This window comes from Arvicola amphibius, chromosome 10, assembly GCF_903992535.2.
Source record: "Arvicola amphibius chromosome 10, mArvAmp1.2, whole genome shotgun sequence".
Classification (NCBI taxonomy): domain Eukaryota; kingdom Metazoa; phylum Chordata; class Mammalia; order Rodentia; family Cricetidae; genus Arvicola; species Arvicola amphibius.
The window spans coordinates 4,439,512-4,452,247 of NC_052056.1; the positions used below are offsets into that span (position 1 = coordinate 4,439,512).

A 12,736-nucleotide genomic window follows, 5' to 3' on the forward strand; every position below is an offset into this window, starting at 1 on the left:
AGGAAGCACGGGAGGCTGGGACCCACATCCCTCTCTTCCAGCTCTGTTCTTCCACCCTATGAAGTCCCCAAAACCATTTTATTTTTAGGATATGTAAATTATCATACCAACTGCCTATGGAAAAGTGTTTCGGTTACAGAAATAAATGCATCGAGATAATATTTAACCCAGTTCCCCTTTCTCACCCTCCCTTTTATTTATTAGGCCACCTGCGGGCACCTAAAGAACAGACCCAGCCCTAGGGACCCAGGCACTGCCTGGCGCGGCTAGCGGGGCCCTTGGCCATGGCCAGCACAGCCGTCCAGCTTCTGGGCTTCCTGCTTAGCTTCCTGGGAATGGTGGGAACGCTCATCACCACCATCTTGCCGCACTGGCGGAGGACGGCCCACGTGGGCACCAACATCCTGACTGCCGTGTCCTACCTGAAGGGGCTGTGGATGGAGTGTGTGTGGCACAGCACGGGCATCTACCAGTGCCAGATCTACCGGTCGCTGCTGGCGCTGCCCCGGGACCTGCAGGCGGCACGGGCGCTCATGGTCATCTCCTGCCTGCTGTCGGGCATGGCCTCCGCCTTTGCTGTGGTGGGCATGAAGTGCACTCGTTGTGCCAAGGGCACGCCTGCCAAGACCACCTTCGCGGTGCTGGGGGGCGCGCTCTTCCTGCTGGCTGGCCTGCTGTGCATGGTGGCCGTGTCCTGGACCACGAACGACGTGGTGCAGAATTTCTACAACCCGCTGCTGCCCAGCGGCATGAAGTTCGAGATCGGCCAGGCCCTGTACCTGGGTTTCATCTCCTCGTCTTTGTCCCTCATTGGGGGCACGCTGCTCTGTTTGTCCTGCCAGGATGAGGCCCCCTACAGGCCCTACCAGGCCCAACCCAGAGTTGGGGCCACCACCACAGCCACCGCCCCTGCCTACCACCCACCAGCAGCCTACAAGGACAACCGTGCCCCCTCAGTGACCTCAGCCTCGCACAGTGGGTACAGGTTGAATGACTACGTGTGAATTCCTTCCCCAGGCCTCTGCCAGGGCTGCTGGCCCCCAAGGGACCGCTGACGGATGCAGGGAGGATGCAGAGACCCACGTGCATGGAGGGAAGTGAGCCCAGAACACTGGGCAGGGTGCTCTTTAAAGCAAAGACTTCTTAAAAGTGCTGTTTTTGTATTTATTATATGTATTTATGTGGGTGGTTTAACGAGAGCCCAATAAAGAGTGGCTTGGAAGCTTGGCCCACGGCGTCGGTTTGTGACGTGGGAACAAGCCCCTCGGAGGTGGTTCTGAGGTGGATGGCAGTGGGTGCTGCATCTTCAGGTGTGGAAAAGCTCGTCAGAACCCTAGGGATTTCGAGTATCCTGGTTGGGCAGCCACCCTAAGGATGAGGACCCCTGAGCCTGACACTGAAGCACTAGCATCCACTAGTGCATGATGGGAAAATCTGAGAAAGCCGATTGCGGTGCCCCCAGGACATCACAGAAGCCCTGTAAGTCCGGAGGTCAGAGGGGCACAGTGTTAGGAAGGTTGAGAACCGTTGCCCTAGAATCGTCTGGGTTAATTACCTGGCCTGTCTGTGAAGAACTTTGGAGATTGGTTAACCAAGGAAGGAAGAACAACCCAAGGTAGGAAGCACCATCCTGGGGGCGGGGACACAGGACCAAAAGCAAAAAGATGCAACTCAGGGGAATAAGTGTTTGTTGTGGCTCAGTCTGAGGGATCAGCCATCATGGCGGCAGGAACATGAGGCAGCTGGTCACGTGGAGTTCACAGTCTGGAAGCGGTGAGTGAGGAATCCTAGCCCTCTCTGACTTTCTGCCCGCCTTTGGTTCCCAGCCTCCCGGATGCTGTGACCCTTTAATGCAGGTCCTCACGCCGCGCTGGCCCCGACCATAGCACCATCTGTTCCCACTTCATAACTGTGATTTTGCAGCCATCATAAACTGTAATGTAAATACCTGCTACGCGGCCTCATAGGGGCCTCGACCCACAGGTTGATTATCACTGTTCTAGAACCTGTCGAGTTACAACCAAAGTAAACCATCACGCTCTCTGACACCAAGCTCTGCCTTGACTTTGCAGGGCTTCCTAGACCCTCGGGTTCCCGAATGTTGGGGAGTGGCAGAGGCTCCCAGGGGTAGGCAGAGCTGAGGAATCTCTTTTGTCTTCTGCAGTCAGTCCCACCCACAACCTGCTCTGTCACTGAAGCCTCAAGGGTTTCTGGTGTCTCTGGGTTTCTACCGCTGTGACAAAACACCATGACGGAAAGCAGGTTGGGGAGGAGAGGGTTTATTCGCCCTACACTTCCCCGCACTGTAGTCCATTGATGAAGGAAGTCAGGACAGGAACTCAAGCACGGCAGGAACCTGGAGGCAGGATGCTGTTGGAAGGAGAGGCCGCTTGTTGGTTCCCAGACACCCAGCTAGCTTAGACCCGAAATAATCACACAAACTGTATTAATTAAATCACTGCTTGGCCCATTAGTTCTAACTTCTTATTGGCTAACTCTTACATCATAATTTAACCCATTTCAAGTAATCTGTGTATCACCACGAGGTCATGGCCTACCAGCAAAGTTTCAGCACATCTGTCTCCCACAGCTCCATGGCTTCTCTCTGACTCTGCCTTCCTCCTCCCATGCTATAGGCCAAGCCAGTTATTTATTCATTAACCAATAAAAGCAACACACAGACAGAAGGGCCTCCCACACCAGGATGCAGAGGCCATGGGGGTGCTGCTTACTGGCTTGCTCTCTAGTCTGCTTTGTTATAGAACCCAAGACCACCATCCCAGGATGGCTCCACCCACTATGGTCTGCACCTCCCCCATCAATCACTAATTGAGAAAATGCCTCACACCCGGATCTTTTGGCAGCATTTTCTCCATTGAGGTTCCTTTCTCTCCAGTGACTCTCTAGTCTGTGTCAAGCTGACATAAAACTATCCAATACACCTGGCAACATGAGGCAGCCAATCAGATAAGCTTGACGGTCCCAGGGGATGGGGCCTCCCTCATAACCAGCAGCTTGTAAAATGAGGAACTCGATAAAATAAGAGCTGTGTGTACAACTATGGAATTCTCAAAAATGAAAAATTGAAGAAAGGAAAAGGGGTTAGGGATATCTGAGTTTGTCTCTGGCCTTAGGTAGAGATGTGACAATTCTCGACCACCTGGCAGCTGAGGACAGGGCTCAGCTGGTCATGTGCTTACCTAGCACAGGTGAGGCCCTTGGTCCCAGGCAGAGCAGGCATTAACATCACCCTGGAGAGGAGCTCAGCAATCCAGAGCCCTTGTTCTTGCAGAGGACCCGAAGTCTGTTCCTGACTCCTGCATTACGGCTCACAACCATCCGTAACGCCAATCTAGAAGATCCAACACCCTCTTCTGATCCCTGAGGCCACCAGGCCCTCATACAAACATGCAGATAAAACACTCATAAAACACATGAATCTAAAAAGAAAAAGGAAAACTGTCCTTGACTACATAGCAAGTCCAAGGTCAGCCTCGGATACGTAAGACTGTGTCTCAAAAGACAAAATAATAAATAAAATTCTGACTGTGTCTCAAAAGAGAATAATATAGAAAATTCTTTGAAAAATGCAAAAATAAAATAAAACAAAACCTCCTTGGATGATTATAAGATTACCATATAGCCAGAAGTACTCTAGTAAAGAAAACCAAGCAATGGTTCCTCTCTCAAGAGTTCATCCAAATGTCAGGAAACCAGAGCTCAAGCAAGCAGCCCGACCTAGAAGTGTTAAGGACACAAGAAGGTGGGCTGGAGAGATGGCTCAGCAAACCAGAGTGCTCGCTGCTCCAAAGGAGTTTGGATCCCAGCACCCTCATTGAACAGCTCATACCGGCCTGGAACCACAGCTCCAGGGGCTTAGGCACCCTCTTCTGGCCTCCTTGGGAACCCGTGCGAGCGCGCACGCACACACGACAGTAAATATAAAAATAAAAGAACAATAGGAAGCGAATTTGAACCAGGACTGAATCCGTATGATCAGGCAGGGGTGTTTGTCTACGCCAGCACAGGACAGACCTCTAGTATAATCACCTTCCATCCATGTGAATCCCGATAGGCACATACGTAGTTTGTGACTGTATGTGGAGCTTCTCAGAACTATCACAGATAGAGCATTGGGGTGGAGGTGCTGAGGCGTGGGGTCCTGACTGCCGAGGATGGAAGGTGACGTCACTTCCACATCTGCAGCCCCAGGGGAAACAGGAAGTGACGTGTGGGTCCGCCCTACACCTAACAGGAAGTGACGTGTGGGTCCGCCCTACACCTAACAGGAAGTGATGTGTGGGTCCGCCCTACACCTGGCCATCAAAACCTGGGAGTGGATGGGAGGCAGACCTGGGTCTCCCCCTGCAATTAGCAGTGCCTCCCCTCACTTTCTCTTCCTCATTCACTCCCAGGACAAGTGTTCCTGCCCCTCTAAGTCTCTTTCTGCCACCTTACAATCAAGGCCGTGGCCATGGAGTAGACACCACGCCGCCATGGGTAGATGCTTCCTCCTGCTCAAAAAGGAGTCTTAACCAAGCAGACTCCTTTGAGGCCTGACACAAGACCTCAAGCTTCAGGATGAGAAGAAAACATGAGTCAGACTCAGATGTGTTCCAGGAGGCCATTGTTACAACGGGGATGAATTACAGCACTGCCCCTGTGGATTGAGAAATGCTACATTTGGTTCTCTATGAATTTGGCTCTGATCCTGAGGTCTAGTCAGCCGCAATTTCTGGGTCCTTCCTCCTCCATTCAGGCTGCCTAGCCCCCCCCCCCGCCCAAACACACACACACACACACACACACACACACACACACGGAAGGACCTAGTTTCAGAAGTAAGAGGCCAGCCCTCCTCCCTTAGGGCATCCCTGAATGGACACAGACCACCAGGCCCTGATGCCTTCCCATCCTGAGTCTCCTCCACCCACCCCTGAGACGAGACACAGGAACCTTCCACCTGTGGGTCCTTGGATAAGATACCCTTTTCTCAGTGGGTCTCTCGAGGAAGCCATGCCCAGCCATGGGCCTGTGCCCCTTCTGTGCTCAGCACCTGCCCACCCTCCGCATGGAGCACACACCCAAATGCTCTCATGGGTTGTGTCTTTCGAAACCTAAGCCCTCTGAAGTTTCCCTGGCCATCCTAACTTTGTATTGCCTGCAGTGACCACATGGAGATACTATGAAGCTAAAGCAGGCCAGAATTTGTACAACTGGGGTTTGCTTTAATTATAAACCAGAGATAGAAGTAGGATTTTGACCTTACAACTGGGTACCTGGGTCACAGCTTCAAGTCAGGCTCCTCTGGCCTTTGTTGCATGTTTCATGGACCAAGGAAGGAAAGGGGAGGCAGACTGAGTTTGAACCCCAAGACCTCCATGGCGGAAGGAAAGGACTCCTGAAAGTTGTCCTCTGTTTCAGAGGTCATGTGTTACCCGAAGCCCTAATGCACACACGCTTGCATAGACACACACGCACACACACACACATAAGCACACACATACACAAGCGTGTGCACACACAAGGAGAGAGGATTGCCAAATGATCACCCTGAGAGAGAAGAGAAAATGAACGTGGTGTGACAGCCAAACCGAACGGGTTTTATCTGAGCTTTGAGATCTGTATCACAGGGGCTCAGGACATGGCTCACCTGGTATAGTGCTAGCCTAGCATACATGAAGTCCTAGGTTCAATCCCCAGCACCCCATAAACTGGGCTCACGGTATACACCCAGCCCTCGGGAGGCAGAGGCAGGAGGGTCAAGAGTTCAAGGGTCAGAGGTTTAGTCATCCTTTGGCTCTGAGCGGAGTCTGAATAAGGCCTGGGGTACCAAAGACCCTGCTTCAAAAAATACATAAATAAAGGTCCTAGAGTCCTTGAACTTCCCTTACCAGAAAGGGGAAGAGAGAAAGTGAGAGGGTCGGAGACAGAGACAACGGAAAACATTGTAATCTGAATTTTTTTTAAAGTCTATTCTGGGCAGCTGTCCAAAGGAAAACATTGAACTTCATCTAGTAAATTATTTTAAAATACTACCAATGGGCTTTGCAGGTGCGTGGAAGGGGGAAAGCATTAGTAAACCGCCCATTTCCTGCCAGAGAAAGGCCAGCGGAGGTCACCCCATAAATCACACCCCCCCAAGCTAATCACCTGCCTCTTCCTCAAGTCTCCTCTTGCTCAGTCAGCCTCACACAGGAAGGTGGGCAGCCCAGCGCAGGTCTACTTTAAATCCCTTCTACCGAAGGCCTTCCTTCTTAAATGCTCACCACCTTCCCCCAGGCTGGCAAGACTGGCAAATGATTGACCAGCTGGAGCGGTCCTTCTGCCAGGGCAGCCTACCAGCTCCTGCCCGGGGCATCAGCTGCCTCCAGCTCTGGGGAGGTCTGGGAATTTTTCAATCATCTCGGGCATTTTTCCGACAGAAGGTGTTTGCATAGACTTCTCATCTAGCCTAATAACTAGAGAGAAAAACAGGAGGGTTTTGGTCTGCTGGCTTCAACAGGTGTCTGAGGAAGTGGGTATTTGCCTTGGGTGAGAGCTCCATGACCTTGTGGACCGTGAGCTGGATGCAGCAAGGGGCCCTGGGTAGTGAAGTGGAGATGGGGAGTCTAGGGTTGTCCTTGGGTGTCCTTGACCCAGGCCCCTCCCTCCTGAAAGATTCTTACACTAACACACACGTTGGGTTTTTGTCGTTTTAGTTTTTGAGACAAGGTCTTGCTACGTAGCCCAGGCTAGCTTTAAATCAAACCCTCTTGCCTCTGTGTCCCCAGTGCTGAAATGAATAGACCCCTCCACCGTCTCACCCAAGGATATCACATGCTTTTACTTTTACAAAAACCAAAGCCGATTAAAACCAGAATGAAACAGCAATGAATAAAACGTAAAAGATGACAATATCAAGTGTGGAGAGGGAGGCTCAGCCACAGTTGACAGTCGTTGTGGAGAGGAATGAGTTGGAGGATTTGGATCTGCATGCTCTACCCTCCCCTGGTAGACCTCAGAGGCAGTGATACGGATGGATGGATTCGTGCCCAGAGCCTCTGTGGTAGACACTGAGAACCAGGATGGGTTTCGTTCAGCTCTGCCCTCATAGCTCACTTACTGCTGGACCTTTTTCCTCATCAGTCCGTGAGCTCTGTTGTCCTGCTGACATTTTTATTCCCAGGGCCATGTACTTTGTAGTTGACCAACAAGCTGTCTGTGGCTGGATGTAGCTGAAAGGAGAGCTTCGTGCTAGGCAAAGGGACGCCATCATTGCATCCCTTCAGACAGGTGACTATTCTGTGTTATGTCTGACTAGTTCACAACCTAAAAATCCATTTGCCCAGTGCTCCCTAGGACCACAGTGAGTGGGAGTGGAAAATGAGGTCTGCATTGCCACAGGCTACTCCGTGGCTGGACAACAGGTAAGGTCAAGCCTGAAGCAGACATGGAAGGAAGCACACAAGTAACGCATTTTCAAAGATTGGTTTTATTTTTAACTATGTAGCTGTGTGTGTGTGTGTGTGTGTGTGTCTGTGTGTGTGTCTGTGTGTGTGTGTGCAGTTGCATGCAGAAGCCAGAAGAGAATGTCAGATTCCCCGGAGCTGGAGTTGAGAGGTTGAGAGCTGCTTGACATGAATGCTCAAAACAGGATTCGGGGCCTCTGCAAGAGCAATGCTCATTCTTAACTGCTCAGCCCTCCCTCCAGGCCCCAGGTCCCCATAAATTCTAAGGACTGAGATATAAACTACAGGCACAACCTAAAATAAACTAGAACTAATAGTGTTGAAGCAGAAAAGAAATTAATGCTCATCCCTATTAGAAATGCAAAAACAAAAGGATCTCTCGCTTTCTAATTTTTCTTATTTTAAAGAGGAGCTCAAACTACAGTAACAGCCCATCTAGGAAATGACTGTGGATCAAACCTACCAGGTGGGCAAAGCTGAAGACAGAATAGTAATCATATCTGTAAATGTTTCATGGACTATACATATCAACCATTCTGGGGGGGGGGGGGGACGACGACACAAAAGTTCATAAAAAAAAAACAGGAAGAGGAGGAAGGGAAGATTGATGATGAATCCAAGACTTATTACTTTCTGGAGGGCAAGGTAGAAAGTAAAAAGAAAGACAGTGTGTTCAGAGGAAGGTGGTGAGGAGAGCACACATACACACAATTAAAAGTGAAGGTCAGAGGCTGGACAGACTGGTCAGAGTTTAAAGCACTGGCTGCTCTTCCAGAGTCACGAGTTCAATCTCCCAGCAACCACATGATGGTGGTTCAACCACCTATAATGAGATTTGGTGCCCTAAATGCCAGAAACTGTAATATAATACATAAATCTTTCAAAACAAACCAAACAAAAAAGAGTAACGTCCAGCAAGGTGGGCTCAATGGGAAAAGAAGTTTGCTGCCAAGGATAAAAACATGAGTTCAGTCCCTGGGATCTACGTGGTGGAAGGAGAGACCCGACTCCTATACTCTGAGTTCGAGGCCAGCCTGTTCTACAAAGTGAGTTCCAGGACAGCCAGAGTTACACAAAGGAACTGTGTTTCGAGAGAAAAACAAAAGAGAGGAGACACTATCTGGGCGAACCTGCTGGTTAATAGCCTCGGCACCTACCCTGAGCATCGAACGCCGACAGTGTGTCCCATAGCCATTTTATGCTGTTTTCTTGGGAAGAAGATTACAATAGCAATAGTTGCTTGCCTTGGGTTCCATGGTGAGGCATGGGATGATGTCCAACTAAGTCTGCTTGCTGCTGCTATGGAAAAATATAAACAGCTGGGGCAACTGACAAAAGACGCTTGTCTACCGGGCTAGAGCTGGGAAGTCCAGGACTGAGAGCCACATCTGGTGAAGACCTTCCTGCCACGTCTCCGTCATGGGGCCATCACAGGAAAACGTCAGTGGGACTTGTGCTGTTACCCAACGGGGAGAAGACTCAGACTGAGAAGGTTATGCCTTCTGCTTTGTCTGACTGTTGGTTTGTGTATTATTTTACTCTGTGGGGCCCACGCACATCCTGAGGACCAAACTCAAGATCTCGTGTTCGTGTGGCAAGTACTTCACCCACTGAGCCATCTCCCCAGCCCCTTTTTTTTCCTTTTGATTCAGTCCGGGACCCTAGCCCATGGAATGGGGTTGTCCATTCCTCACTCAATAAATCTAATCCCCAAACCCCCTCACAGACCGGCCCAAAGGCTTATGTCCTAGATCTTGTGAAGTTACCACCACAGAAGGGCTTTGAAAATTGACTTATTTAACAGTGAACTGTACTTGTTCATGAGCTTTTTGTATTGCAGTTGTGATTTCCTTAGGAATAGATCCCATCAGTAACGTTACACAATGAGTGGGTAGACCTGGCTGTGGTTGTTTTAATTATTGCTCTTGACATTTTTATAAAGAGCTTACTAGACCACAACTGTGTCAATATTGTATTTGTTTTGTTTGCGTAGTCTTTAATTTGGGCAAACTGCAGACATTAAATGCTACTAAAATAATGCTTTGATTACTAACAGTAATAAATTTCTTAGTTAAAAGTAACACCAAAAAAGAAAAAGAAAAAAAAAGAATACTGTCTTCTTCCCAGGCAGTGGTGGTGTGCACTTTTAATCCCAGTGCTCGGGAGGCAGAGGCAGGTGGATCTCGGTGTGTTCGAGGCCATTCTGGTTTATAGAGTGAGTTCCAAGATGGTTAAGGCTACACAGAAAAGGAAGAGGGGTGGGGAGAGCCAGCAGAAGGAAGTCCAGGGCATGGCAGGGGCTCCAGAGATACTGTGCCACTTCCCCTGGCCCACTGAAAGCTCTGCGATTTAAAAAGTAAACTCATTTTTATCAGGAATATTTATGTGATCTTTGCTCTAGTATTTTACTAAAATTTACAACAGCATTTGAAACAGATTGGGCTGTTTGAGGGTTGCATTTGTAAGTGTGTTTGTATCTGAAGAGGGGGAGCAGAGCTTGACTTAACTGGCCTTGTATGACGACCAGAAGAGATTAATACACTGAGTTATGCAGAGGAGAAATCAAAGCAAAATAAGATGAATGACTTTAGGCTGTAGGACCCAGCATGGGAACCTGGGGACACAGGGCTCAGACTGCCATGGGAGCCACGGTACACACAGCTGTGACTTTGGCTGAACCAAGCAGAGGTGTGAGCGCATGTAGTCAGCCAGCTGCGGCAGCTGAGGCTCACTCCGCTATGCTGGACAGTTGTGTGTCAACCTGACACAGGCTAAAGTCATCCGGGAGGAGGAGCCTCGAATGTGTTGTTTGCAAGCCTGTAGGGCATTTCCTTAATTAGTGACTGGTAAGGGAGGGCCCAGCCCACAGTGGGTGCCATCCCTGGGCTAGTGGTCCTGGGTTCTATAAGAGAAAAGGCCGAGCCAGCAAACAGCACCTCTTCATGGCCCCTGCATCAGCTCCTGCCTCCAGGTTCCTGCCCTATTTGAGTTCCTGTCCTGACTCCCCTCAATCCACCCTTGGCTGTGGAGCTGGCGCACAAAGGCGGACTGAGGAGAGCTTGCTCTGAGAACAGTCTCTGCAGTCAAAGGCGGGAAAGTCCACCCTGCTCCGTCCAAGCCCTTCATCTTAGCTCAGCACAGCATCGTCCTGGAAACCAGAGCTGGAGTTGCATGGCTCTAGGGGTTGAGCAGAGGCAAAGGAAGCCAGAGGGAGGGTGGGGACAAACCTGGCAGCGGTGACTCAGGAGGTAGAAGTGGTTCCGGTCACCCAGTTGGGGCTGAGACAGCTGCCCAGCAGGGCCTGAGTATTACATGGGTCTGTGGCTAGCAGGGCTGTTTCTTCCATTTGTCCACCCGCCAGGAAACAGAAGCCTTGAATAAACCCACAGCGCTGGCCTTAGAAGAAAAAGAGCAGCTTCATGGGCCAGAGCCAAAAGAAAGCACAGACCCTGTTTTGTGTCTCCTGCCAGGTGGCTCCATGGATGTGCCTCCTGGATTTGAGATGGTCTCCTCCACCCAGGCAAGTGCGGTGGCTGGGCAGTGCGCAGGTCTGAAGGGCCCCCTCCCCAAGGGTGTTTAGCCCAGAAAACAGTCCCTGGGAAGTGGAGTTGTCTCGAGTACAGCACCATACTGTGGACTGTCGTGTGGGGCTCTGTGGACACAAGCTGAACCAGGGTGGGACTCAGTGAAGGTGAGGCCTTGTGGAGAAGAGCACAGCCCTTCAGTGGGTGAGCCCCTGTCGCCAGAGGGAAGCGGAGGCTGGGCCAGAATCAGCAGCAGGGCCAGATTAACCCTCAAGTGCTTTTGGTCAAGTGTATTTATTTATAGGGAAGAGGCTGCCCCTCGATCTTTGAGGCAGTCCTAATGTTCAGTGGCTTTCATACTGGTCCAGGGTCTCTTCATGATGGAGGTGAGAACATCTGGACTGAGGGGATTCTACTCAACATCTGGGAGGCCCAGTTAGTCACAGATGGAGGCTGCAGGCTCTGCTCTGGTCTAGCCTGGTTCAACTCCCAGAGCCACACACATTTGATCTCGGTTCCCAGCGTTGTCCAGAGCTGCTGGCTAATTTCCTGAGTCAACTCAGAGAGTCTTTTAAATGCAATTAAAAGTCAAATCCCTGGAGGCTGCAGAGATGGCTCAGAGGTTAATGGCACACACTGCCCAGTTCCCCCACAAGATAGCTCACCACTGCCCAGGGGATCAGACACCCTCTCCCGGCCTTCCTGGGCACCAGGTACCCATGTGGTGCACAGGGCACACATACATTCAGGCAACACACTCATACACATCAAATATTTCTAAAAAGTTAAATTCCCCAATGCTGAGATCCCGAAGAGCATTGTGTCTGGCTTGAATTCCAGCGTGTTAGTAGTACCTGGGCCTTGAACTACCTTTTGTTTCAAGTGTTTGTTTTTGAGATAGGGTTTCTCTGTGCAACTGCTCTGGCTGTGCTGGAGCTCACCTTGGTAGACCAGATTGGCCTTGAACTCACAGAAATCTGCCAGCCTCTTTCTCCCGAGTGCTAGGATTAAAGGCAAGTGGCTTTGAAGGGTTTGATTTTTATCTGAGTTTTCCTGAAGGAGTCACAGCCTTCACAAAGCTTAGTCGAGAGAGGCCTTGGAAAACCAGACATCTCCAGCTGAAAACTGTTTGGGCAGAGGACTCCCTCACAACTCCAGCTAAGAGGTTTTGGTACAGGGAAACTGACAAGCTGAGAGGTGTAAATTGTGTAACAATAAACAAAAGTTTGAAGCAACTGTCAGTTCACCAGCTGACTCCCCTGCTGTTGGGCTAAACCCGAAATTCATCTTAAGAGTGATCCTGATTCTTTCACAGACCCACGCAAAACCGACCACTGACACTTGAGCAAGCAGTCTGTCCTCCGTGGGGCCGTGGGGATCGATCCAACAGAGGAGGGCTGACTCCCCATCCAGGCAAGCGGGGAGCCCGCTTCCTGCCACCCACCCTCCCTGGTCCATGCACACACCCTTCCCACAGGTCTGTTCTCTGGAGCCAGGAGTCTCTCGGGCAGCTGCACCTGCAAGTCCCACTTGCCTTTCTGTGTGTGGTCTATCCTCCAGCGGTCTCAGCTCCCCAGAGGGTAGCCCTCTGCCTGGCTCACCCACAGAGGCTGACTCTGAATGACCAAACCCACACGTGGGTTGATTTTATCTCACTTTCTTTCTGAGCAAAGCAGGCTGGGCTGCAATGGTGAGGCTACCAGATCCACCACGCTAGGGTGGATAGGTAGGGTGGGGTGGGAAATAAGAAGGGATTGCTAG

The 12,736-nt window shown here is 50.6% G+C and overlaps 1 protein-coding gene across 1 annotated transcript; it reads left to right on the forward strand.

Annotated features, from left to right (window-relative positions):
• The first annotated feature begins 284 nt into the window (after positions 1 to 284).
• Positions 285 to 1,004, forward strand: Cldn14 (claudin 14). Its single transcript, XM_038346689.1, has one exon. The coding sequence runs from the start codon at positions 285 to 287 to the stop codon at positions 1,002 to 1,004; it is 720 nt and encodes a 239-aa protein (XP_038202617.1).
• Positions 1,005 to 12,736: the final 11,732 nt, after the last annotated feature.

Bases quoted from the DNA above. Each gene is read 5' to 3' on its own strand.
- Cldn14 (XM_038346689.1), top strand. From the start codon at position 285: ATGGCCAGCACAGCCGTCCAGCTTCTGGGCTTCCTGCTTAGCTTCCTG.